Source organism: Sorex fumeus, unplaced genomic scaffold, assembly GCF_029834395.1.
Source record: "Sorex fumeus unplaced genomic scaffold, SorFum_2.1 ptg000026l, whole genome shotgun sequence".
Lineage (NCBI taxonomy): Eukaryota > Metazoa > Chordata > Mammalia > Eulipotyphla > Soricidae > Sorex > Sorex fumeus.
This window is the reverse complement of record NW_026606083.1, coordinates 8,043,884-8,070,371: the sequence shown is the minus strand read 5'-3', so window position 1 is coordinate 8,070,371 and position 26,488 is coordinate 8,043,884. Positions and strand designations below refer to the sequence as shown.

At 55.9% G+C, this 26,488-nt stretch overlaps 1 protein-coding gene across 1 annotated transcript; it reads right to left on the bottom strand.

Moving 5' to 3' along the window:
• Window positions 1-2,542: 2,542 nt before the first annotated feature.
• On the bottom strand, window positions 2,543-25,982 carry ITIH2 (inter-alpha-trypsin inhibitor heavy chain 2). Its single transcript, XM_056114620.1, has 21 exons — window positions 25,732-25,982; window positions 24,649-24,723; window positions 23,388-23,420; window positions 20,932-21,101; window positions 19,699-19,803; window positions 17,590-17,752; window positions 15,894-16,001; window positions 15,684-15,812; window positions 14,753-14,869; window positions 13,844-14,012; window positions 13,358-13,483; window positions 11,461-11,642; window positions 10,903-11,088; window positions 10,454-10,593; window positions 8,929-9,098; window positions 8,086-8,220; window positions 7,306-7,419; window positions 6,560-6,758; window positions 5,735-5,907; window positions 4,576-4,687; window positions 2,543-3,418 (listed from the first exon to the last, which is right to left on the bottom strand). Exons 1-21 carry the CDS (start codon window positions 25,813-25,815, stop codon window positions 3,271-3,273), a joined length of 2,838 nt encoding a protein of 945 aa, XP_055970595.1. The 5' UTR covers window positions 25,816-25,982; the 3' UTR covers window positions 2,543-3,270.
• Between the last annotated feature and the right edge of the window lie 506 nt (window positions 25,983-26,488).

The following is a 26,488-nucleotide window of genomic DNA, read 5'->3' as shown; positions in this document are numbered from 1 at the left end:
TTATATTTTGAAAATACATGAAGGTCTTTCTAAACTTGCCAAAGTTTGAAAATTTTTCAGCAGCACATTAAAATCCTAAAGCATCAGCGATGCTTGCCGAGGCATGATGGTACAGCTGTGCTGGGCTGGTGCCACTGTGCTTGGTGGAAAAGCCTGTTGAGATTGTGTCCTTGCCCCGGTCCCCATTAAGAACGGACAGCTCCATGGTTCCCTCTCTGTCTGTCCCCTTCCCTGCCTGCGCTGCCCTTGGGCTCTATAGGTTTTCCTGAACATCTCCCCGAGGGAATCCCATGAACTGGCTGCCGGCTACTTCGATGGACTTTTTCATGTAGAACAGCGGCCCCCAGGGAGTCACCGCCCCAGACCAGCACAGAGGTTTCCGGCCTGCCCACCCCTGCAGCTGACCCTCCACAGAACCGTGAGCCCTGTGCTTTGGAGCCCCCCGTCCCACCAAGCCACTGTTGTTCCTGCCAGCAGTGCTCAACCCCTGACAGCTGAGGGCCGTGTTTGTTTGCACTCATGGGCTCTGGAACCCTAGTGCTTTGGCCTCTGGTGTCTAAGGTTCTGTGGAACCACACTCTTCATGCTGTGTTCAGTACAACCCAGGCTGGTCTGTGCTTTCTGTCACACTTTCAGTCAGAGGGGCTGGCACCAGGGTCTGCTGCCTCAAGCAATGAATAGCATCATATTCTAGGGTGCAGAAGACAGGGAACCCACCTCCGGTTTCCCCCTTGCAAAACATAAAGGAAGGGTGTGGTTGGCTTATCAGCATGGGAGCAGAGCTGGTTCCCGAGCAGTGGGAATCAGAGTAGACACTAATGAGGGCCAGCACTCGGCATCTGGGCCTCTGTCACTACATTCTCAGGCCAGCGCTCAGCTTCTCAGCCACTGTCACTGTGTTCCCAGGCTTTTCACAACAGTGACAGCCACTAGCCCTCCATCTTCTAGTTTGGTGCAGCCAAACACCTGGAATTGAGACTTGGGCCACACCTGGGCATGGTTCGCCAGAGAAAGGGATCAGAATGTCACTGTGTCTGGAGAGAGGAGAGTGAGAAGTGGGTACAGACCGGACATGTATGTCATGTGGGGATTGGCGATGGTCAGTGAACTAGGGATCAAATGGAGTGAAAGCCCAGCTTAGAGAAATGAATTTGGAGCAACTAATCAAAATCCCCGATATCCCCTGGCCTCATACTGATAACAGTATCTGCCTCAGTTCCCATTTGGGACCACAGGGTCAGAACATGGACCAGCCTTGATTGGGAGTCAGTAGATTGGCCAAAGGAGTCCCAGAAATGTCGGCTAATACTGTCAAAGGAAGGGGAATCTTACTCTTTCAAAAGAAGGAAGCACCTTGATTAATCTGTTCCCTATGGCTAGTTAAGGGGGAAAAAACACCAATAGAGAGCCAGTGTGGAAATGTATTTTAAAAAATGCTACCAGTAAAGTCTTGTAAAAGGAATTTAAAACAGGAAATTGAAGCACAGGCAGAGGCTAGCCCACTAGGCCAAGGGCTTGCTTTACAAAAGGGAGGTCCATCCAGGTCACATGTCAGCACTGCAGAGTCTGACTCCAAAGCCAGACAGAGTTAGGAGGGGGGTTGTGGTGCTTGCTGAGGAGCGTTACCATGAGACCTGGGTCAGGTGGGCAGAAGAGCTGCTGCGGGCGGCCTCGCCTAAGACCTGGTGTTGTGAGGTACTAAGACAACCAGTACCTGGTTCAGGTTCATTTTAAATATGCATCAAGACTTTGGACCTCCCCCAGCAGTGCTCAGGGCTTGTTCCTAGCTCTGTGCTCAGCAAACTTGGTGTTGTGGGGGACCGTGCATGGTGCCAGGGATGAAGGCCAGGTCAAGCCCATGCAAGGCAAGCAGCGTAAGCTGTTCACTCTCAGCCTCTAACCCAAACCCTGAACCCACACCCCCACACACTTCTTTCGTATTTTTTTCTTACGGTCGCCAATTTTTCAACTCAAAACTGGTTTAATTTTCAATCATTTGAAAACACGAACTTCAATAATTTAACAACCCTGAACTCTGTCAATAGTCTGGTTTTTCTCAAATGTAGAGCCTATTATCTGACAAGATAATACATGTACTTCTTAAAATTAATGACAGCTGTTTAGACTGATACTTAGAGAAAGATTTGAAGATAGGGCACACAAATTCTAAAGATTAGCTCAACAGGTTTCTAGCTCTGTCATAGCCCAGCTGAGAGTTCATGAAACCCACTGCCATGTGTCAAATTAAAAATAATTACTAGTGACTTGCAAGTTACTCCAAAGAATAAGGAAAATATAGGTTAATTGTCAAGTTGTTTTCCTTCATCCCTGCACATAAGGCTTTCCAGAACTAATCAAGGGGGGAAATTGTTCCCTTCTAACCATTCCCATTCATTTTGTTCCTTCATTTGAAATTAAAAATCAGCAATTCATTTGAAATGAAAAATTATAGACATGAGACATATTTTTGGTCTTGTGACATACATGAACAGTTAATAGTATTTTTACTGGCGATGAATTTTAAAATATCAGCTGTCCAAAGTTTGACAATTGAAATAGTGATTTTTATTTTAAATCTAGTTTCTTTGGATAGGACTCGTTCAAATCTTGCTTGTAACCCTGACTCCAAGGTGGTCATCATTTTCAGAACTGCAGAACATAGAAAATGCAGGCGCAAAGTAAGCTCGGGTGCCTAAGGTAATTGTTTCGTAGTCAAAATTCTTAGAAGAAACCCTTGCCAGCGGCCACTTTTGAGGTTGGTGTTTTGAGGTTGGAGTAAGAGCACAACAGAGCGTAGTATTATATTTGGGCGGGGATTGGGCCATTTGGGGTGTGTGTGTGTGTGTGTGTGTGTGTGTGTGTGTGTGTGTGTGAGCATGTGGGCATGTGTATATATGTGTGTATGTGTGTATGTGGGTATGCATAAATGTGTGTATATGTATGTACATATTTGTATGTGATTATGTATGAGTGTAAATGTGTGTATATGTGTTAGTATACGTGTGTATATGTGTGTATATATGAGTATATATGTGCATGTATATTGTGAGTGTGTATGTGTTATATGTGTAATAAGTGTATGTATGTGTATATATGTGTGTATGTGTGAGTATGTATATGTATGTGCATATGTGTGTATATTTGTGTATGTGTGTGTATGTTTCTGGAGCTGGGGAACCTGCATGGCCCCATTAGCTCTTAGAATGGTGGTGTGCATCTGTGCAGGGGAGGGGGACACATGTCCATCACGTCTGTGTGTATGCTGGACTTTCAGGGTCTCTGGAGGAAGCTGTAGAGACGAGGCACGAAGTAGTCCTTGTACTGGCCATCGATGAAGCCTTTGCCACTGTTGTGCACGAACCAGCAGGGCACATCTGTGCCCAGCACCACGTCTGTGCGGTAGTCCTTCTGCCAGCCCCTGCAGGAAAAGCAGCGGGTCAGGGCTCGGCCCCCCCTTCCCCACACACAGTCTGGCCCAGACCTTGGGGGTGTGAGACCCCCAATTCACCTGTTCTCTAGGGTTCAGCAACACTGTGCCCATTAGCCTCACACCTCAGACCCATATGACTAGAAGCAAGGACCCCCCCTCACTTCTCTGAGCTTCTTGGGAGCCCAGGGGTCCCTAACAAAGCAGCCCCAGGTGAGTGACTCGGGGTGCTCACTCCAAGGCCATTTGGGGCGTGGCGGTTTGTCATTATCACTGTGTGGTTTAGTGACTGAAGTTGGTGGAAGCCAATGGCATTTGCATGCAAAGAGCCACTTCTTTTTGGGGGGGTGGGTCATGGGCCGCACCTGGCAGTGCTCGGGGTTTATTCCCTAGCAGGCCTTGGGGACCATACGGGATTGTGGGGATTGAACCCAGGCCAGCTGCATGCCAGGTAGGTGCCCTGCCCTCTGTGCTTTGGCTCTAGCCCCAACAAGGTGTTTTAAGGACAAACTCAGCTGCTTCATGAAAACTGGAGAATGACTCCACACGCTCTAAAATTGTCCCAAATTAGGCACAGGTGAGTCGGCTGTAAAAGATGGGGACTGAGGGGACAGAGGGTGGGTGGCTCACCAACCAGGATTCAATCCGTGGCATCCAGTATGGTGCCCTAAGCACTTCAGGAGTGATTCCTGAGTGTGGAGTCAGGAATAATCCCTGAGTATCGTTGGGTGTGGCCCCCAAACAAACAGAAAAATACCAAAAAGTGATGGGGACTGTGTGGAAGGAAGGGAGAATTCCATGAGACTGCTGGGTTCCTGAGTCCTTGGTTAGAGATAGAAGTGGGCTGCAGTTGATGTAAGAGTCGCCCCACAGTCCTGTGGCAGATGTGCCTGGCACAGGAAGGAAGACGCTCCTTCTCTGGCACGGACTCTGTGTGGTGCTCCCCACCCCAGCTCTGGCGTGTGAGCAGTGAGGCTGAGGGCAGAGCGTGCCCTTCTGCAGTGTCACTGTCGATTTATGGTGCCCTTGGGCCTGTTTGGTGGACTGTGGGGTGACACAGCTGACGCCTACCCTAGTATACCCCTCGCTGTGCTGCTCGGGTCCCTTCTAACAGGCATTGCCCCCACAGCTGTGGGCCCGAGACATACCTGGTGACACTCAGCTTGTGCCCCTTCACCTCCATGCTGGCCTCTGGCTTGGCCGGGTCCTTCCCGGGTCGTTCATTGAAGATTCGGATGGCAGGCTCCCGCATGAACTGGCCTGGTGGGCAGAGCTGCTGATCAGTGGCTGCCACCAGGCTCCTGGGCAGTGAGTGGCCCCTGTCCTGGTGTCCTTTGCTCCTCCCTCAGAACTCCCATGTGAAGAGACAGCAAAGAGATGTGTGTTTGTATGTATATGTATGTGTGTATACATGTGTATGTGAGTGTATGTATATGTGTGAGTATGAATAAATGTGTGTATATGTGCATATGTGTGAGTGTGTATATATGTGTGAGTGTATACATGTGTGTGAGTGTATACATGTGAATGTATGTGTATGTATGTGAGTGTGTGAGTGTATATGTGTATATTTGTGTATATATGTGTGTATATGTGTATGAGTATATATAAATGTGTGTATATGTATGGGAGTATCTGTATGTGTGCATATGTGTGTGAGTGTATACATGTGAATGTGTGTATATGTATGTGAGTGTGTGTGAGTGTACACATGTATATTTGTGCATGTATGTGTGTATGTGTGTGCGTATATACACGTGAATGTGTGTATATGTATGTGAGTGTATGGTGTATATGTGTGTGAGTATACACATGTGAATGTGTGTATGTATGTGAGTTGTCATATATGTGTGAGTGCATACTGTATATTTGTGTACAAGTCTCACAAAGGAGATGTTCCTGGGCCCGCTCGAGCAAATCGATGAACAACGGGAGGACAGTGACAGTGACAGTATGTGTGTATGTGTGTGAGTGTGTACATGTGAATATGTCTATATGTATGTGTGTATGTGTATGTGTGTATACATGTGAATGTGCATATATGAATATGAGTGTGTGTGTGTGTGTGTATGTGTTTTTGTTTCTGAGCCCCATCAGTGTATATGTAAGCAGATCCACAGGGTGGGAAGGAGTCCAACCGGCTTGTGTGGCCTCATCTTAGCGGCACATCCCCGGCAGACCCTGGAGCTTCCCTGCAGCCTGTCCTGAGTGCCACCATGCCCTCCCCCAGGCAGGTCCCAGGCTCCCCAGAATCTCCAGCCTCAATCTCTGTCTGAGGGGTCACTGCGCAGTGCTGGGTCAGCTTACCCAGAAGTCCATGTGCCTTGGGTGAAAACTTGTCCGTGGGGGGGATATAGATGCCCAGAAAGTCAACATTGATGGGATGCTTCTTCCAGACGCGGTGGAGCAGGACAGAGAAGGACATGTCCCCGCCCAGCGAGATGGTCACAGTGCTCTCCCGCTTCACAGTCACCAGCACCCTGCAGGGCGTCACCATTCACATCGTCACAGAAGGAGCTTGGCCTTCTGGAGTCCTCCTCAAGCGCGGGTCAGGGATGTGCTGACCTTCATGTGCCGGCTGGTGCTGGGCACTGAGCCAGCCTGCCTGGCAGCCCCGGAGCTGCTGCTGCTTCCCTCTGTCATTTTCAGAGCAGCTGTTGTGGGTCTATCCCAAATTTTCCCCTCTACTTTTTGGCCCACCCTCAGGCATGCTCAGGCTCTGCCAGGATCCCTCCTGGCGGGGTCCAGGGGACCCTACAGGATGCGAGAGGCAAGCCTACTCTATTCAAGGCAGTGCCCACCCGCTGTACTGCCTCCCTGAGCCTTTTCAGGGCCTGCACTTGACATCATTGCATTATTGCCACTTAGGGCCACACCCGCTGGTGCTCAGGAGCTGCCCCCAGCCCTGAGTTCAGGGGTCAGTCCCAGGATGCTGGGGGAGAAGGTGCACCGGGGCTGATTTCCAGGCCTGCCCCAGGCAACGCCATCCTCAGCCCCGTGTTCGTCTCTGGCCTGTGACTCTTTCTGGGCGGACACAGCAGGGGTGTCCTTTCCTGTCAGCTACCGGCTGGGCTGAGCAGGTGGCCATGGGCAGTGGAAGAGGGCAGGTGCACAACGGGCAGTGGCACTTGCCTCTGGAAGCTGATGTGTGCCGTATCAGACCAGGACAGGACGCTGGTCCGTGGGCCCCGGCTCAGGGTGATGGCCTCCGTGCTGACCTCCAGCCTCGTGTCTTCGTGCCGGAAGTAGAAGCCCAGCTTCCCGAAATAGGTGCTCAGCTTCTCCCTCTCGCGTCTCTTGGCCCCCACCAGCTGGCCATTGACAGAAATCCCTGCAGACACAAAACACAGACACTTTCTCTCTTCTGTCTGTTTTTGGTGGGTGGGAGGGCATGTGTACGCACCATCAATTTAAATGTCGGAAACATGGGCCTGCAAAGAGTCCTGGGCACTGCCCAGCATGCCCCACCCCCCAGCCCCCAGCAACTCCGGCATGACCCAGGCTCCCGGCAAAGCTGCTCTGCCCAAGAAGCACCATTACTCCCTCGACCTGCCGGGGAACAGAAAGCTTGGCTGGCCAAAGTCACCAGGGAGGCCCCTTGAGCACCTCCCACCTCAAAATAAATCCAAGTAAGTGTCTAACTGCTGTGATTGTCGTGTCTAGCATTTACATTTCTTTCCCTTTATCCTTCCCGTGCTCTCAGTGTGCTTTGGCCTGGTTGGAATCAGAGTGGCTTGAAGGGGGCATTCCCCAGGGAGGCACTGTGGGGTGCAGGGTACCAGCTCTGAAGGGCAGCATCTCCCTTAGCCTGAACACTGACTGGGGCGGGGGCCTGGAGGCTGCTGCCTCTGAGTCCAGGCGCTGCTGCTCGGGTTTACCTGATTCTGGATCCGACACCAGGCTGAGGATCTTTCCAGGTTCTGAGTCAATATTGAAACAAATGTTCTTCTGGCTTTTTGGAAGGTAAATGATGAAGTGTGGGTCATTTTCCACTGGAAAATGCACAACAAAGATTGAAAACAAAATCGAAGACATGAAGAAGCTTACACACACACACACACACACACACACACACACACACACTCTTTTCATTAAACCAGAACAAATATTTGCTACGCTGCTAACGACACTCCTCAGAGCTCCTAAGCATAGTGTGGCTCTGACCCCTGCCCTCCACAAAGATCCCCCACACCTCCAGGTGAAGGAGATGATGCCCAGAAACTCCACCCCAGCCATGTGGGCACTCCAAGGAGAAATCTCTTTCCACTCACAGGCCAGTGCCCCTTGCATTTGAGGAACATTCCAGAACTTTCCAGCACATTCCAGAAAATTCACTTCCCACAGTTGGGAACAGAGTGTTACAGACTGTTGTCCTCCTCTCTCCCCTTCTCCCAGCACCTCCCGCATCTCCCAAGTTGATTTAAGGAATCTTGGCTGCCATGAGGAATCTTGGAGGTGGGTTCTCAGGCAGATGAGAGCCTCAAGAATGAGAAGAGGTGAGCTCCTCGAAGGATTCCCCCCTCAAGGAAGAGAAAGTCAGCTTACAGGAATGCTCAGGAGCCAACATGCCCATCATATGAAGTCGGCCCTTCTGGGGTGCTGCTACCTGCCCATATGACCCATGGAGCCTGGACGTGAGGGTCTCCTCAGCCCTTTACCTCGCATCACATGGGGAGGAGTCATCTCGACCACAGGAGCACTTTTCACGGGCATTGGGACCATCGGCGTCGGTGATGGGCTGGCCCAGGATGGGATGGAGCCGGGGGCAACTTTGCTGCCATAATACAGGGCACCTGGGAGAGAGACAGATGGAAAGACAGACAGAAAGAGCAAGAAGAGAAAGGCACAGAGAGAGAGAGAGAGACAGACCAACAGAGACAGAGAGAGAGCAAGAGAAGAAAGAGAAACAGAGAGAGAGAGAGAAAGAGAGAGAGAGAGAGAGAGAGAGAGAGAGAGAGAGAGAGAGAGAGAGAGAGAGAGAGAGAGAGAGAGAGAATCACGGCTCTAATTTCTTTGCATCTTACCTGCTTCTCTCTACCTGCAGGCTAACCAGGACTTATGCCCATGATAGTCTCCCTTAAAATTGATGCTGAATCTTTCCTGTCCCTCTATTAATATGTTATATCGGTAACTACATGAAAAAGTTCACTTAGCCACCTTTTCCTCAAATGGCCATTTGCTTGCTTATAGAGATTTAAATTAATTAACTTGGTGGTGGTGGTGGTGGTGGTGGTGGGGTGTTGGGCCATGCTTGGACGCAGGTGCTTAGGACTTAGCTCTGAGCTCAGGGCTCACTCCTGGCCAGGGGCAGAGCTCAGGTCAGCCGTGAACCAGGCAAGCACCCTCCCCACTGCACTGTCTTGGCCCTGGCTGTGCTTCTAAGTGGATGCCCTGGACCGTGCATTAGGTTTCCAGGACCCTGAATGCTTAACTGCGAGGAGCTATGAGGCAAGATAGAAGGGGTGAGGAGTGCAGGTCGAGCACGTGTGGGTGTCCCGTACCTGAGCAGCAGGATGGGTCCTGCGGCGGGGAGTCAGCCAGCATGCGCTCATCCCCCGCCTCACTCTCCATCACCAGCGCAGTCAGCGGGGTCACGATGTGGTGCTCCAGTGACATCTGCAGGGCCTGCCTGGTGATGGCCCTCTTGGCGGCGGCCGTTGGGGCCAGGCTCCTGTGTGCGGGAGGGACACGGTGGCAGCGGCCCAGCGGACGAACCCTCTCCAGGGCACCGCCCGTTCTAGCCAAAACCATGTGTTTTCAGTAGAGACTGTTTAGGTTCGTGGCGAAACTGGGCAGCAGGTGGAGAACTGCTCACTCCTCACCCCCACACCCTTTATCAGTGCCCTCAGCTTAAACCTGCTTCATACATCAGCCCCAGGCCCACGGTGGCCATTAGGGTCACACCTGGCGTGGGGCCTTCCAAGGATGGACGGACGCCCTGCGTCCCCTCAGGCACCCCAGACGTCAGTAGCCCTGATCTCCAGGCCTGCCAGTGACCATAGGTGTGTTGACCGGGATTTTAAAAAGAATTAATGTTCAACTTTCACAGCAGAAGGTAACCTTTGTACTATCTGGGGGAAGGGAGAGAGTTTTGATTACACCCAGGGGTGTTCAAGGGCTGTCCCTGTCCCTGTGCTCAGGAGTGACCCCTGGCGGTGATGGGGGGCACTGCAGTGCAGGAGTCAAGCCAAGTCAGGGACTTTGCACAGCCAGCACCTCACCCCTGTACTCTCTCTCCAGTCACAGCCTGGACAGCCTTGTCCACTGCCGGCTCCACCCCTGCACTCAGAGCCACAGGCCAAGAGGTGCCAAGGCCCACAGAGTCTGGGGCCTTCCTATTTCCCTGTGTCTTTGGGGTCAAATGCAAACTCGGGGGTGTTTCAGGAAAGTGGGGGGGGGGGGGTCTATGGCCTTAAGCCTGTGGCCGGTGCCAGCTTCATCCTGTGACCAGATCTGTGGAGGGAGCCATGGGTTTCTCCTCTCCAATCCCTTCTCCCCCTGAGCGATCCAGATGCGGGGTCCGAGGACCCCTTCCTCGGTTTAGAAACGGGCTCTTGACGCAGGTCTGCTGGGCGCCAGGGCCAGACACTGCCCAGAGGGCCTCGCCGCAGCAGCCCCCCACCCTTTGCACGACCTGAGCAGTTTGCAGGAGCCAACGCAAGTGGATGGGGAATGGCCGGCAGCACAGCACACGGGGAGGGAGTGATGTGGCCCATGACAGAGGGAGCAGCCAGAGCCCATGCCTCAAGCCGGGAGGGACCCCCCAGCTGGGGGCAGGAGCTCCTTCAGAGATGAGAGGAGCAGGTGAGCCTGATGGAAGGGGCCGCTGCCTGGACGTCACGTGTGACAGTCACTAGACCGTGCACACAGTGCGTTCTCTGTGTGTCCCAGCTCATGAAAGGACACGGAGTACCCGGCCAGGAGCCACAGCAGGAAGGTGCCAAGCCCGTAGTATCTGGGACCTTCCTAGCTTCTTGCATCTTTGCTCCATGCTCAGGACCCTCTAGCATGGGCCCTGTGCCTCACCGCTCGGCCAGCAGCTGGTTGATGGTCAGGTAGGCCCACAATTTCTTGGTGAAGTCAGGGTCTGCGTGCTTGTCTTTGGAGAGAAAGTCTTCCAGGTCCTCCATCTGGCCCAGGGTCTCCAGGACCAAGTCCGTGTTAGCCTGTGGGAGAACCCAGGCAAGAAGCAGCATGGTGGATTAACCTGCACACCTGCGGCTCCTGGGAGAGGCTTGGGGCCAGGGGGAGGGAACGCAAAAGATGCACCGAGGACCCCCGGGAGGCAGAAGGCAGAGCCCTTGGAGCCTGGGCTGAGAAAACAAAGGCCTGGGACAATTCCAGGTCCAGGGAGCTGACACCTCATCTTCTCCAAACACTTTTGCCAACTTCCAAGCCTCTCAGAACGCAAAGCACAAGACTGTGTTGGGGGAACCAATGGGTGTTTTTAGAACAAGCACAAAAGCAGAAGTTACCGAAGTGGCGGTGACAAAGCTTTGGATTTGCTCCAGTTTGTTTGGATCGAATTTCCCCGCCACAACGATCTCCGAACCACTGAAATAGTTATGGAAGCTGTTTTGTGTGACATCAGTCACTGCCGTCTGTGGGTAGTTGAACTGGACGTTCCGGAGCAAGGGGGTAGAGACCTGGTTGTAGAATTTCTAGGAATCATAGAATAAAATCAGAAAAGTGAGAGGTCATTCCTTTCCCTCCCGTGTTATGGATATATGACGTTTCTCTCTGCAAAGACTCCATTGCTTAGCAGATTGGCCGCCCAATGATCAGAGCAGACCTGTGGAGACCTTGGGACGGGAAGAAGTTCTCATGCCCTGAGATATGGACTCACGGAGTCTTGTAAGCGTGGTCAGATTTATTTCTTTATTTTGGGTTTGGGCTGCACCCTGTGGTACTTGGGGCTTGATCCTCACTCTGTGCTCGGGGATCACTGCTGGGGCTTGGGGGACCATATGGGATGGTGGGGACCTGACCGTGGGAGGGGGTGGGAGTTGGGGACAACAGGGATGAGGTGGCACCTTGAGCTGCGATGCTGTTTCCTGGTTCCCATAGATCCGCTGGGCGATGCCGCGGTTCTCGTTGGAGAGTCGCTTCAGGAAGTCATAGTCCACGTCAAACCCGATGCCCAGGCTGAACAGAGAGACGTTGTCCGGGATGTTCTGCTTCACATTCCTCTGAATCTTGGACAGCTTGAGTTCGCCTGGGAGAGGAAGGAGGCTGAGGTGGGTTCAGTGAGCCCGGGGGCGACTGCAAATGTGTCCGCGGTGAGGGCACCACCGGCCAGCAAGCGGGACGTTTTCACGAGGGCACCCACAGGAGTGCAGCGTGGGCAATAACACAGCGTGGCCTGCAGTCAGCCTCCAGCTCCCTTTATTGGGGATGCTTGTTGGGGGTTGGGATGCTTGCGGGGGCAGTGCCAGGGCTCAGGGCAGGGACTCCAAGAGCAGAAGTGCCAAGTCTCCGTCCAGCTCCCAAGTGGAAGCATTCAAGGAGCCGCATCACACTGTAACTGTGGGATTCGGGCACTTTCAAACCACGGGGCACTAAGGAACAGGAGACCCTGCAGTGTTCACATGCAATCAGCTCAGACCCCAGGCGGTGCTGGCTAAGTGGGGGTCTCAGGCAGAGAGGCCAGGGCCGAGACAGGACATGTGGAAGGGACCAGTGGCAGGCGCGGCACAGGCCTGCCTGTCACCTCCTGTGTAGCGGGGACACCCTGAGAGACTGCAGGCCCAGGGCGACCCTCAGGGCAGCATCTGGTGCACTTCCTTTCCTTCTGTGTATGTATGTGTGTGTGCGTGTGTGCATGTATGTGTGTATGTATGTATATGTGTGCATGTGTGTGCATCTGTGTGTATGTGTGTATGTGTGTATATATGTGTGTATATGTGTATATGTGTATGTGTGTATTTGTGTGTGTGCATCTGTACGTGTGTCTATGTTGTGTGTATATGTATATGCATATATATGTATGTGTGTATATGTGTGTATGTGTGTGTATGTGTTTGTGTGCATGTGTGTGTGTGTGTGTGCGTGCGTGCGTGCGTGTGTGTCGGGGTAAGGGAGTCCTCCCGAATGGTGCTGTGGATCCTGGGTGCCTCCTGGTGACTCTGGGCCCATGGGAGGCTTGAGGCTGTGTGACTCCTTCCAGGGGGGCCTCCTGCACCGGAGATGCTGCAGCACCATGTGGGGGTGGGGGCTGACCCCGGAGCCATGGCCCTGCACCAACTCCGGACCCACCTGATGTGGAATCTTAGCCTGACTCTGGCTGCGGCTGGCACTGACACCACAGCAGACAGAACAAGGGCTGCCCCATCTCAGGCTTGTCTTGGAGGCTCAGGAGTGGGCATGGGGGTGGGGTGGGGGGAGACAGGCTAGACTGACCAGCAACCCTGACCACTCGCTTTTACGGGGACTCCTAAGGATAGGTGCCAGGGCTTCCGGGAAGCAGGGAGGGTGTGGCAGCTGGGTGGGTTTGGGATACTTGGTGCCAGGGGCCCGTGGGAGGCTTGAGGCTGTGTGACTCCTTCCAGGGGAGCCTCCTGCACCGGAGATGCTGCAGCACCATGTGGGGGTGGGGGCTCCTCCCGCCCCAACGAGAGGTGGGAGGGATGCAGGGAGCAGGGGCACTGCCCGCGAGGCCCTGGGCTCTGCAGCACCCACAGCATCAACGCCACCCGCACCATCAGCTTCCCTGTCCCTCTCCTCTGCTGAAGGGGTCGAGGGTCCGTGCTGAGCTGGCGTCCCCCCCCCCACCAGACCTCTCTGCTCACTCAGAGCCCTCAAATAGGGGGCCAAGAGAACCAAGACACTCGGAGCCATCACGAAAACTCTTAGGGGACAGCCTAGTTGGGTGAGAAAGACCTAATAGAGGCCTGGGGGTTTGGGTGGGGGCAGAGGGAAGGGCCTACTGACCGACAGTGGGGTCGCCGTCTGAGACCAGGATGATGAGCGAGACAGAGCTGGGCTCCAGCAGCCCCAGGCTACTGGCCTCGCTGAGGATGAAGATGGCTCGCAGCAGCGCCTCGTTGATGTTCGTGCCTGTAGAGGGGGTCGTGGGGTCCGGTGACAATCTCCCAGGGCCCAGGGTCGCTGGTGTGGGCGAGAGGCTGGTGCAGGGCAAGGGGAGAACTGTCCCGTCTCAGGACTCTCGGGCAGGGCTCTGGGTGGAGGAGACCTGCCCTTGGTGGTAAATTGTCCCTGGGGGACGATTCAGCCCCTAAGGGACTCATGCCAGCCTGGGCATCCCCTAAGACCTTGGCAGGTACAGCAGAGCCATGAAGACCGCCCTCCCCGGAAAGTGGGTGTGCCGGGCTCAGGGGGATGCTCCTTGCTGTGGGCTGAGGTTCGGGGGCTGGCGCCCGGGGAAAGCTCCCTGAGCTTCAAGTTCCACCTGCTCACCCCCACTGGGCTGGATCTTCTCAATGTACTTCTTGGCATCTGCCACCTGCATCTTGGTGGCCGGGACCAGGTCGCTCCTCCAGGTCCGGATATTGTGGTTAAAGTCGACCACGGAGAAGCGGTCCTCGGCACGGAGATCGTCCAGGATGGTCTTCATGGCCTCCACCGTCTGGGCGGAAGGGAAGGGAAGGGCCGAGGGCCCCCAGCTGCCTCCGCTGCCCTTCCTGCCGGCCTCCTGTGACCCCCATGGTCAGTGGCTGGTCCCACCTCCCGGGCAGCACCTGCCCTGGCCCAGGCTCCCAGACCAGAGGTGCCCTGTGCTCTCTGCACCGTCTGCCCCTTGCTGTTCCCCGCGGTCCCTCCTTGTCGCCGCTGTACCCTGAGTGCCTGTGAGCTGAGCCCTCCCCTGCCTGGCTTCCTCCTGCTCTGTTCGGTTTGGTTGGGGGGCCACACCTGGCGGTTCTTGGGGATTCCTCCTGGCTCTGTGCTCAGGGATGACTCCGGGTGGGCTCAGGGAACCCTCAGGAGTGCCGGAATCCAACCTGGGTTGGCCACGTGCAGGCAGGCACCCTCCCCGCTGTGCTGTGGCTCTAACCCAGGTCCTCTGTCCTTAGTCACTCTCCGTGCTCCCCTCATCGCACGGTCCCTCCTCTTCTCCCCACTTCTAGCTGCTGACCCCTGTGCTTGCCCGTGGCCCTCTACCCTGACTCCCTGCCCGCATCTCCACAGTCCACAGTCCTTACTATTTATCTCCCGCTTAGTTCCCCAGCAGGACTCAAGCCAACCACCAGCCTGTCCGAGTGGCCAGGATGTCCATGTCCTCCAGGGTCCGGGCCCCTGTCTGGGGCCACAGGTCTGGGGCCCATGTGGCGAAGGGGGCGCTGTGGGGAGGGATAAGCAGGCACTCACTTGCTTCATTTTGATGCCCCACATGGAGCCACTAACATCGATGACAAACAGGATGTTCTTGGGAATGGGGTCCATGTTTTCCGGGGCAAAAAAGTGCACAAAATAGCCGTTAAAGACCTGAAAAGCAGACCGTGTTGTGAGTAAACTCTCTGAGGGCTGCACCCTGGGAAGGGGCCGGGAAAGCAGAGGAGAGGGGGGAGGGGGACCATCAAGCACCTCGCAACTGTGCCCCTCACCCTCCAGCCTAATAGTGCTGCCCTCACCCCTACACTTCCTCAGCCTCCCTCATGCTCCTGTTCCCTCAGTCACTCACCCCTACACTCCTCACACTACTGTCCCCTCAGTCACACACCCCTACACTCCCTCAGCCTCCTTCACACTCCCACCCCCCAGTCACACACCCCTACACTCCCTCATGCACCCCTACACTCCCTCACCTCCCTCACACTCCTACAACCTCAGTCACTCACCCCTACACTCCCTCACCTCCCTCACATTCCCACCCTCCAGTCACACACCCCTACCCTCCCTCAGCCTCCTTCACACTCCCACCCCCCAGTCACACACCCCTACACTCCCTCATGCACCCCTACACTCCCTCAGACTCCCTCACACTCCCACCCCCCAGTCATGCACCCCTACACTCCCTCACCTCCCTCACATTCCCACCCTCCAGTCATGCACCCCTACACTCCCTCAGCATCCTTCACACTCCCACCCCCAGTCACACACCACTACACTTCCTCACCTCCCTCCCTCACACTCCCACACCTTCAGTCACACACACACACACCTACATTCCCTTAGCCTAACTCACACTACCACCGCCTCAGTCACACATCTCTGTACTCCCTCAGCCTCCCTCACGCTCCCACCCCTCACTGTCCTCTCAGGATGCCTGGAAAAGCAGGCCCGGGTGCTCCTCCCACACCTGCAGCTCGCCGGCCTTCTCCTCTCTGCTCACGTCGTACACCACCACCAGCTCCCCGTCCACGGCCGTCTCTGCGCAGCTCGGGCACTTCCTCTGCTGGGCCACAGTGGGCCTGAAGGCCACGTGTGCCTGGGAGGGGCAGGAGCGTCAGAGTCTGGGGTGGGCAAGAAGAGGGGGTGCCCGTTTCTACCGCACCCGTATGCACAGTACCTTCTGCTGGCCCTTGGAGATGACGGGGATGCCTGCGAAATGTCCGTCGAACGTGTCAGGAACATGGAGAAACTGGATGCCCTGAGGCTCGATGATCCACACATCTACCTGTGGGGCAGCAGAGGCTCAGCCTGGCCAGTCACCTCCTCCCGGGGTCTCCCCACATTTCCCCAGATCCAATCCACCAGCCAGGGGGCGGGAAGGGGACTCACTCGATCTGGTGGCTATCAATGGTGTCAAAATGGAAGGAAGCCTGTGATATTGCATGCTTGTGACTTCTCTCTGGCGAATGACCCTCTCTGGAAGTCAGTGCATTTCTCAAATAAGAGATCCCAGAGAACACATAAAATCCAGGAAAGAGGGCGGAGCAATAGCCCAGTGGGGAGGGCATTTGCCCTGCATGTGGCCGACTCAGCTTCTCTCTCCAACATGCTATATCATCCCCCAAGCATCACCAGCAGTAATTCCTGTGCTTAGAGCCAGGAGTAACCCCTGAGCATCACCAGGTGTGACCCAAAAAGAAAAAAAAATCAGAGAAGAATAAAAATTTTAGAAATAGAAGATCCCCTATTTTTTTTTTTGGAGGGGTGGATGCCAAACAAAACAAACAGAAAACCAGAAAAAAACTTTTTTCTTAATTAGGAAGACTAAAAAAAAATAATCATAACCAAGGATCTAAGTTCAACTTCTTGAATTGGAAGCATTGCACACAGCTTTATATACTGGCAGACTTAGACTCAAATATTTCATTTTTTAATTAAAGATTTAAAAAGAATTTGGGCCATGCCCCATGCCATACCCATGCCAGGGACCCAGGCTACCCATGCCAGGGCTGAGCCTGCACCCTATGGCCATGCACAATCTCTCCTGGTATTGGTCCCAGTGCCCCAGAAAGTTCTCAGGGGTGTCATGTAGCAAACAGAGACCACTGACGGGCTGCAGAAGTGATTCTGAGTGCCTGAGGAGCTCGGCTGGTGGCATGGAAGCTCTGCCATCGCCACTCAAATCATCTGCATCCTGCCACACTATTCTCCTGGGCAGGGCCGGGCCGGCTGCGACCCCTCTCTGGCCCCTGACTCTCTCTGCAGGGTCTCTGTGATGTCCTAGAGACAGAGTCTCCAGGGCTGAGGAGAGACGGCGGGGGAAGGGAGGTCACAAATGTCCTGGGTCCCGCCCTGAGGGGCTGCTGGCCGAGGCGTGGTGGCTACAAGGAAGACCGCCGTCACTGCTGTGATCAGCTCCTGTTGCCGGCCGCAGGGTCCGTGTGGGGGCAGGTGAAGCCCCTCCAGGACTCCCAGGAACTGACACTGACTGATTCGGGAAAGGGCCTTTGTGGGTGCGGGGAGCTGGTGGAGAGGAGGTCTCATACCCCTGTTCAATGGCAAACAACATCTGAGGGGTAGGGGGAACTGGGCGCCCAGGACACCCTGAGAACACAGGCCGAGACTGCAGAGCTGGAGGATATGGCTTGGCTCGGCCGCACCCGGCACCCTCAGCTCGGGCTTGCCCTGCCGCTGCTCCAGGATCTGGGGGCTTTGGAACCACTCGCTCACAGGCCGACCCCCGGCAGCCAGGCAGGCCTCGGTGAGCCAGGAAGCGGCCTGGCCACTACATCCAGGGGCACTGCAGGCACTGACTGCCTGAATGAGGGCAGGTGAGCCCACGGGCACGCGCGTCCACAGCCCTTGCTGCCTACCTGCATGTGCTTGGCCAGCCGGCCGGGCTGCAGGTGGAGCCGGTGCTCGTAGTTGCTGAGCTTCCTCCACTTCACCTCCTGGTACTGAAGCTCAAACTGCACCTTGGCCCCGGGTCCGAGTGTCACCTCTGTGTTGAAGTGCTCCATGTCCAGTGCCCGGCTCCTGGGGACAGGCCGCCCCGGGGAGGTCATTGCCTGCTCCCACGGGGACCAGGAGACCCAGAACTGAGGCAAATGGCACACCCCCCCCCCCCCAAGAAAGTCACACAGGCCCTGCTGTCCCCAAGAAACACAGCAGTGGCATTGTGGGAGGGGAGTCCACGGCCAGTGGCCAGCCGCCTCCCGGAACCTATTTTTTTTTTTGCTTTTTGGGTCACATCTGGCAATACACAGGGGTGACTCCTGGTTCTGCACTCAGGAATTACTCCTGGTGGTGCTCGGGGGACCATATGGGGTGCTGGGGATCGAACCCAAGTCAGTCGCATGCAAGGCAAATGCCGTGCCCGCTGCGCTATCATTTCAGCCCCTCCCTGGCGCCTTTCGCTGACTGAGTTTTCTGTCATTGCCAACGAGCTTTCGACCGCAGGTCCCGTCTGTGCCAGGAGGACGCTGCCACTTCTGACCCCACAGCTCTGCAGGGTGCATGAGCTGCCCTGCCCTCGAGTCCAGGCAAGAATGGGGGAGGCAGGAGAGAGGGAGGAGGCCCAGGACATGGGAGGAGGCCCAGAACATGGGCCGCCTGAACTTAGAGCTTAGATGGCCCGGCCTGGAGCTGATGCGATCCCCAGCCCGCCCTGAGTGACAGGAGCCCCAGCCCGCCCCAGCCTCCTCTCCTGGAAGTCACTAGTTGCGGGGAGGCCGCGGCTCTGTCAGACTGCCCTTGTATCTGCAGCCTTCCCAGCCAGTGTGTGTATGTGGGGCAGGGGGCACACGGCTGCTTCCCCAGTGAGGGGCCCTGAGCGTGCAAAGGAACATGAGGTGCTGTTTGAGAGTGAAGTCAGGGCCAGCAAGCAGAGGGGTGTCTGGCCCATCCCCATTCTGGGATGCAGAAGCGGTGTCAGCCTGGCTGCTGATGGTTTCCATCAGTGCCTGGAAAGCTGGAAAGCCCCCGTTGCTCCCTGCCTCAGTGCTCCCCACTCCTTGTCCATCCCCGACACAAGCCCGACTGCACTGGTCGGGGTGTTGCTCTGAGGCTGCTCTCTTGGGATGAACATGAGTGGGTGCAGGTGGGCTAAAGGCCAGATCGGGGACACAGGCAGGAACGAAGGGACAGAGATGGTTGATTGACCAGCAGCCCCTGTCATGACCTGGGGGAGAGTGGCAGGTCTTGGAGTTTCCTCTTTCAGGGGTGGGGGGCTTACAGGCAGCAGGACTTGAGCCACAGAGCCGGTGCTGGAAAGACCCCTCCAACCCCACCCCACGGCAGGAGGCCAAGGGAGTCACTAAAGCAAACAACTAAGGTGACACAGTGGGCATGGCCCTGCTGACACGCAGCTGACCAGGTTCCACCCCCCATTCCTCAGACGGTCCCCGAGCACTGCCAGGAGTGACTCCTGAGTGCAGAGTCAGGAGCAAGCCCTGAGCAAAGTCAGGCATGGCCCCAAACCCAAAAAGCAAAACCCAATGCCAGCTCGATGTTTCTGCCTGGTTGATGAATTTGGGGCCCACCTGGGCTGGAGCAATAGCAGAGCGGGTAGAGGGTTTGCCTTGCACAGGCGACTGACCCAGTTTTGATTCCCAGCATCCCATCGCACCAAGCACCATAGTTCTCCAATCACCGCCAGGAGTAATTCCTGAGTGCAGAGCCAGGATTAACACCTGAGCATCGCCAGTGTGACCCAAAAAGGAAAAAAAAGTTTGGGGCCCACTGCACCAGTATCTCCAGCCACCCCAGCTGCCCTTCCAGACCAGTGGGGACCATTTCCGGAATGCGGTCACCCAGCACAGTGACCACTCCTGCCACACGGAGAGGCTTTTGGCAATAAAATTCCAGCTAGCCACCACCATCTGCCTTGCCTCTGCCGTCTGACTGCTGGAGGCTGGTTTGTGGGACGGGAGGGGCTGGTTGGGGGCTGTGAGGACCGCATGCCCTCATCTCCCCGCTCTCACCTCACCAAGCCGGCAGTTTTGCCCTTTGCCCTGGCCTGTGAGTAGAGGGCGCGGGCCACTGTCTTCTCCTTGACAGAACTGGTGAAGGTCACGCCGTCCACAGTCCTAGAAGAGGTGACAAGGGCTCAGGTGGTCCCAGGAGCAGGCTCAGCATGGCCCCCCAGAGATCAGTCCAGGGGTGTCCTGAACGGGCCTCAAGCATTTGCTCCACCCAGGGGCCAGAAGAGTCACCCATGTTTCATCGGCAGCTGCGGGTGCGGTGCAGAGGGATAGAAGCAGGACTCTGTTTGCATCGGTGCTTACTAGAGGTAGTTCCTGCATCTCTGGTTTACCAGATGTCTTTACGTCTAAAGGAAATCACTTCTCTACAAAGTCAAGAAGACGTTTATTTTCAGCGCTGGGGACTGAACCCAGGAAGACGTGTGCTTACCACTGAGCCATCTTCCTGGCCCCAGACATTTTTTACTGGCTATTAAATTCAGTAAATTGCAGTGATGTAACTGGCTGTCTTCTCTGGTCTTATAATTTCCCTCTGAATAGAGAGAGACCAAAAGGAATGCCTACCTCACAATTCCAGTTTCATCCCCTCAGATTTCTTAGGGAAGGGAAATTATGAAAAGAATGATGAGAAAAATAATAACAGTAACCCTAGAGTAAATTCTGGTTATTTGGTGTGAAAACAAAGATCTGAGAGCAGGAAGAGAGCCCAGTGGGCGGAGCTGAAGGCTCATAGGTTGGGTGCTCCAAGGTCCATTCCCAGATCTGGGAACAGCCCGAGCACCACTGGGTGTGACAATGAATAGCTCAGTTTTGGGGTCCCAGGGCTGGGAGCAGAGCACACATCACACGCTCCAGACACAGCCAGGCACGTGTTACACACAATCGCCCAAAGAGATGAAGATGGACCCGAGAAGTGGCCATCGCTGGAACTGTCAGGCGTGCTGTCTGATTCCAGTTCTCGAGAGTTTCCCTCCTCTGTCCTTCGGCTCTTTAGAAAAGACGACTAGAACCTAGTTTATGGGAGTCACTCCCCAGGGTGCTTGAGCTGGCAATGGTGGGGGTCGCTGGGGCCTCACATGATGGTACTGGGGGAAGGAAGATGGGGCACAGGGATGGACCCCAAGACTGTGCACATGATGTTTGGGGAAGGAAGTGGCAAGGGGGAGTAGCCAGGCGGTGGTCCGCGAGGAGAGTGCCCCCCTCCCCGTCCCAGGGTCTGCCCTCGGCACTCACATGGAGAAGTTGGAGAGGAAAGCGCCCCTGGGGATCTGCACCTCAAATGTGGCGTCCTGTGGCTGCGGGCCGTTGTTCACCAGCCGGGCCTCGATGACCGTGTGTGCCACCCGGGACGTGATGGTGGACTGCACTTTGTAGCTATAGAGCGTGAGCGGGTCAGCGTCGTCCTGGGAGGGACGAGAAAGCACAGCTGCTCGCATCCCCACCCACACCCCATGCCCAAGGCCAAGTCGGATGCCAACAGTGCAGGGCTCCAAGCATGGCTCTGAGGCCCTCGGCACACCACAGACGGGGCGGTCAGGGAGGCAGGGACAGCAGCAGAGGGACAGAAGGCCGAAGGTGGTAAAGGTATACATTGACAGCGCTCGTCAAAACCATGACAGCGAGATGGCGCCTGCCTGGGTGAGGCAGACCCCAGTTCCACCTCCAGCACCCCGTAAGCCCCCCAAGTCCTGCCAGGAGTGGCCCCTGAGCACAGAGCCAGAAGTAAGCCCTGGGCACCACTGGGAGTAGCCTCAACCAAACCAATAAACAACAACCAAAATATAACATTAAAAAAATCATAATTTTGGAGTCAGCGCGATAGGACAGTGGGGAGAGCATTTGCCTTGCATGTGACTGACCCAGGTTGGATCCCCAGCATCCTATATGGTCCCCTGAGCACCACCAGGAGTGATTCCTGAGTGCAGAGCCAGGAGCAATTAACCCCTGAGTATCGTCAGGTGTGACCCAAAAGGCAAAAAAGCCAAAGTCGTCATTGAGGGAAATGGTGACAATAGAGTTGACTTCCATGCTTTGGTGTCTTTACTTTTGTTTGGAGGCCACAGTGGCAGTGCTCAGGGTCACTCCGGGCTCTGTGCTCAGGGCTGACTCCAGGCTCTGTGCTCAGGGTCACTCCTGGCTCTGCTCAGGGTCACTATGACCTCTGTGCTCAGGGTCACTCGGGCTCTGTGCTCAGGGCTGACTCCTGGCTCTGTGCTCAGGGTTACTCCTCACAGGGCTTCTTGGTGGGACTATATGTTGGTACTGTCCCAGGCAGCCGCCTTCTCCCTGTTCTCTCTCTCCAGTGACACAGGCACAGAAACTGCAATCATGTGATAACGTGAATCCAGGGTCACAGTGAGGGGATAGAGGGGCCCGCGGGCTCCCGAAGATAGGGAGGTGGTGGGAGGACAGTGTCCCAGGACCCCAGGAGCCTTCTGTCCTCTTCCCACTTACCCCCCAGCCCCTCCCCACCCGAGTAGCTCAGTGAGCATTGTGGAGGGAGCGGGGGGAGGGGCCAAGGGTCTACAGGGCCCCACCCTCTGGAAGGAGCAGGAAGAGGGGACAGTCCAGTGGGTCCCTGTGCTTCGAGCCAAGTGTGCAAACACAGCCGCAGAGCGGGCACTGGAGCACTGCGGACTCCAGGGGCCTCCAGTACTCTGAGGCCAGTGCCCCGTGCCTGCAGCTGCTGTCAGTCAGGCCCTCTGGGGTGGGGTTTTGAACCCCAGCGATTAGCCTGTATTAACGCCCCGGGATAGCAGGAGGCCAAGGCCCAAGGACAGCAGAAAGGAGGCCAGGAGAACGGGCCATATGGGGGCTTGTCACGGGGCGGGGGCAGCAGGACAGAGAAGGGACAACAGTGCCAGCAAGATGGAGATGATCACGCGGGGCAAGAACTGGGTGCCGAGAGGAAGGAGAGGGAAATACAGGGTGACCTATCAGTGCCTGCACTGCAAGGCACAGTGCCGTAAAAGGAAGAGAGAGAGAGACAGTGAGACGGCAACAGAGACAAAGACAGAAGAGACAGAAACAGAGAAACAGAGAGAGACAGAGACAGTGACAGAGACAGAGACAGAGAGACAGAGATAGTGATAGAAGACAGAGATAGTGACAGAGAACGAGAGACAGCAACAGAGACAGAAACAGAGAAACAGGGAGACAGAAAGAGACAGAGAGACAGAGTGAGATAGCGACAAAGTCAGAGTCAGAGAGAGACAGCGATAGTCAGAGACAGCAACAGAGACAGAGAGACAGAAAGAGGAGAGACAGAGACAGAGAGCAGTGCCATAGAGGCAGTCTGGGGAGGGGGGTGGCAGGAAGGAACCTGGGGGCTCTGGTGCTGGAAAATGTGCACTGGTGGAGCAATGGGTTTTGGAATACTGTTATGACTGAGTCCAATCATGAACAACTTTGTCCCTGTGTATCTGACAGTGATTCAGTTTAAAAAAGAAAGAAAGAAAGACGTCGAGGGCTGCTGAATGCAGTGCTGTTGGCCTTGTGAGCAGGGAGCGAGGCCTTGCCCGGCACCTCTTTGATGCCGCTCAGACACTTCAGAGTTGGGCAACGAGGGGCTGTTTCGCAAACGGGTCAAATGCGCTCAGCGCTGGAGATGGGAGCAGGGATTGATCGCTGGGTAATGGGTAACGGGAAATCATTCAGGCTTTGTGGGAACGGACTCAAAGTCAACTCACCTCCGCCTCCTCAGGCTCCCCAGAAACGCTTCTCTGTAAGGGAAAGAAGGCACCACCCGGGTACTTATTAGCCGCACAGCAAACATGGCCTTCTCCCACCCAGACATGTGCCTGCCACCCCGGTGTGATCCACGCAGGGTGTCATGCAGTTACCTGGTACCCACCATGTGGGCGCCATGCAGTTACCTGGCACCCACCACGCGGGCGCCATGCAGTTACCTGGTGCCTACCAGGTAGGCACCGTGCAGTTACCCAGCACCCTGGGAGTTTATTCCCACCAGCATGTTTCCTGGCACTGGGCAGCAGCCCGCATACCATTCTTGGATGCAATGTTGAAACAGATATTTCCTTTATTTAAAAAAAGACTTTGTGAATGTCTTGCTATGGGGAGGGACCTCTCCTGGTGGGGCTGGGGTGTCAGCCAGCTGTGTGAAAGCCAAGTGCCTTCTTGGCCCCAGAAGCAATATTTCTAGCACTTGACACCTTAGACAATGAACCAGATGGATGCTGCATGGCACCTCGCTTGCTCTTTGCTTTAGTTGAGTGGTTATTTGGGGCTCAGTTCACCCCATGGTTCTGGCCAGGCCCTCTGCCTCTGCACCCTGGGTTGGCCCACCTCTTCTCCCTGCTCAATGTGGATAGAAGCTTCTAGACCCCCTCTATGTCCTACCTGGTCCCCGCGGGACCCTCAGCACCAGCTCCTCCCTGGCACAGAGCGTGCAGCTGGGGTCTCATGTCCAGTGGGCTGTGCCGGGGAAACAGTCACGGCCCTGTGGCTTGTCGACATGGGCCCAGGGACTAGCCAGTTTGCCACATTGGGTGGAGGGCTTTGGAGGGGTATTAGGGACACCCAGAGTCAATGGTTACCCTCTCCTTGATGCCTGACCGGCGGTTCTCAGGACAGTTCTCTTGTGGCCGGGCGTGGACACACTGGACCCTCCCATGGGTTCTGATTGTACCAGGGCACCCAAAGCCTGGGCACGGACAGCCGGCAGGGGGAGCAGCGGCCAACCTGGTCACTCAGGGTTCCCCTTCCTCCGGTCACACTGCAGGGACAAGCCAGAAGACTCAGTGCTATGGCCGAGTCCCTCCCCCTCACCCCAGGTTACCAGACAAAGACTGAGGGCACCCTGGTTGGCCATAACAAAGCCTCCCTTGGATGTCAGGCAGGGCGGCATCTCTCCAGAGTCAGCCTGTGCCAGGGCCCTGCTTGGAGCTCAGACCTGTCCCCTCCCCCTCCTGCCCTCCAGAGGCTCCGTACCTGCTGTCTCTGCTTCTCTGCCACAAAACGGAAGCCGCCAGGGGCCAGCTCTTCCGGCTCTCCATACTCTGCGAACTTACAAGAGTTAAGGGTATTTGTTCCTGAGCGCAAAGGCGTGGGGAGAGCTAAGGGACCGCCAAATCCTTCTGTCTCATTCCCGCATCTGCTTTGGGACTCTGGCTTCTGGTCTGCTGTGGGTGGGGGAGCTAGAGGGAGAGGTCATGCAGGAGACTGAGCCTAGCTCCCACCCACCGAGCTTGCACTTGCCCTTCCTCTTGGCCCTCAGCTCTCCTGCACCTTCTGTGTTTGGACAGAGGACACCCAGGATGGCGGGCATTCCCAAGGACACTGCGCAGTATCTTCGCCTGCTGCCAACTCCACCGCCAGGAGTATTTGGAGTCTCCCACGCAGTGCTCAGGGAATCCCAGAACCGCTTCCGTGGTCCCCAGTTCTCCAGGCCGGAGGCTCAGTGCTCGGGGCTGGTGCCCGAGGCATCAGACAATACTGGGTGTTGAAGTGAGACCCCCGCAAGCCAGGCCCCGCTCAGCCCTGGGCCATATCCCCAGCCCCCTAGAAGAGCTGTTGAATGACTTTCAAAGGACTCACTCTAAGACTTTCCTTACAGGACCCCCCCTCTTTGGCCAGCTCCTGCCGCCCACTGAGTGGGGCTGTTTAGGGGTCTCCATACCCCACGGAGGGGGGAGAATGGTGGGATCCACCCACCTCCCTCCGAGCTCGTCACCAACTCTGCTGCTTGCTTGGCTTGGTACAGCATGCTTGTCTTAATTCTCATTACAGCCTTGCAGGTGAGAGCCACAACTGTCCGGGTGTCCGTGCCCAGTCGTGAGAGGACACAGACACGGCCTCAGCTCCATGCAATTCATCTTCACGTGGCTCCCGCCCCTGCCAGGAGAGCATCAGGCCCGACTCTAGCAGTGGACGCCTCTGGTCACAGATGCAGAGTCAGACCCCAAAGGCCCTGCCTCCCTCCCCCAATCCCACCATCCTGAGTCCCGGAGGCCCAGGCTGATGTTGGAGAACCTAGCAGTGGGGTGGGGGGGGGGGGGTCCAGTGGGTACTTACATCAGGAAGCTCGTCGCGGGGGGTCTCAGAGGCAAGTGCTTGGGATAGGAGGCCCCAGAGGAGAAGGCATGCGAGCACGTCCATGTCACGGAGTGAGTCCCTCCTTGATCACACGGCATGCGGGGTCAGCTGGCTTTAAAGAGGAAGGCCAGGGAGCGGAGCGCTCAAACTTTGTTCGGAAACGGGACAAATATTTGCTCTGCAGCTGTGGAGGCCGGGGCTGTGGGGGTGGACAGGCCACTGGCGGTTACTCAAACAGCCCCGCCGGATCCCGCGAGTGCCCACGGGATGGCCCCGCGTTCCGACTTCTCTGCTCTTGCAGCTTTCCCTGCAGCCTCCGGGAGGGGCCTCTCCTGACCTGCCTCCTCCCCTGGAGGCCTGAAAAATGGGAGCAGAGTGGGAGGGGCTAGGGGACACTTTCTGCCAACGAGATCTTCTGATTCTGAAGCGGCGGGGAGGCAGGAAAGAGATGGGGGCGCCCTCTCGCCACCTGCCCTGGTGCTTGGGCTCCTGGGAACTTGGGACTCGACCAGGGCACTGGGCCCACAATCTCTAGGGAAGTGGCGTGATCAGTCTGCACCTGTGCTCTGGGCTGCCCCAGTCAGCAGAGTGGACAAGAGAACTAGGTGTTATGGGAAGGGATCCTCCTGACCTGTGTCACCCCTACTTCCCGGAGCCAAGTGTGGTGGCAGTGTCCAGCTTCCCCTTTTTGAATTCATGAAGAATCAAGTGAGGGTGGGAGAGCACACAGGGGTGA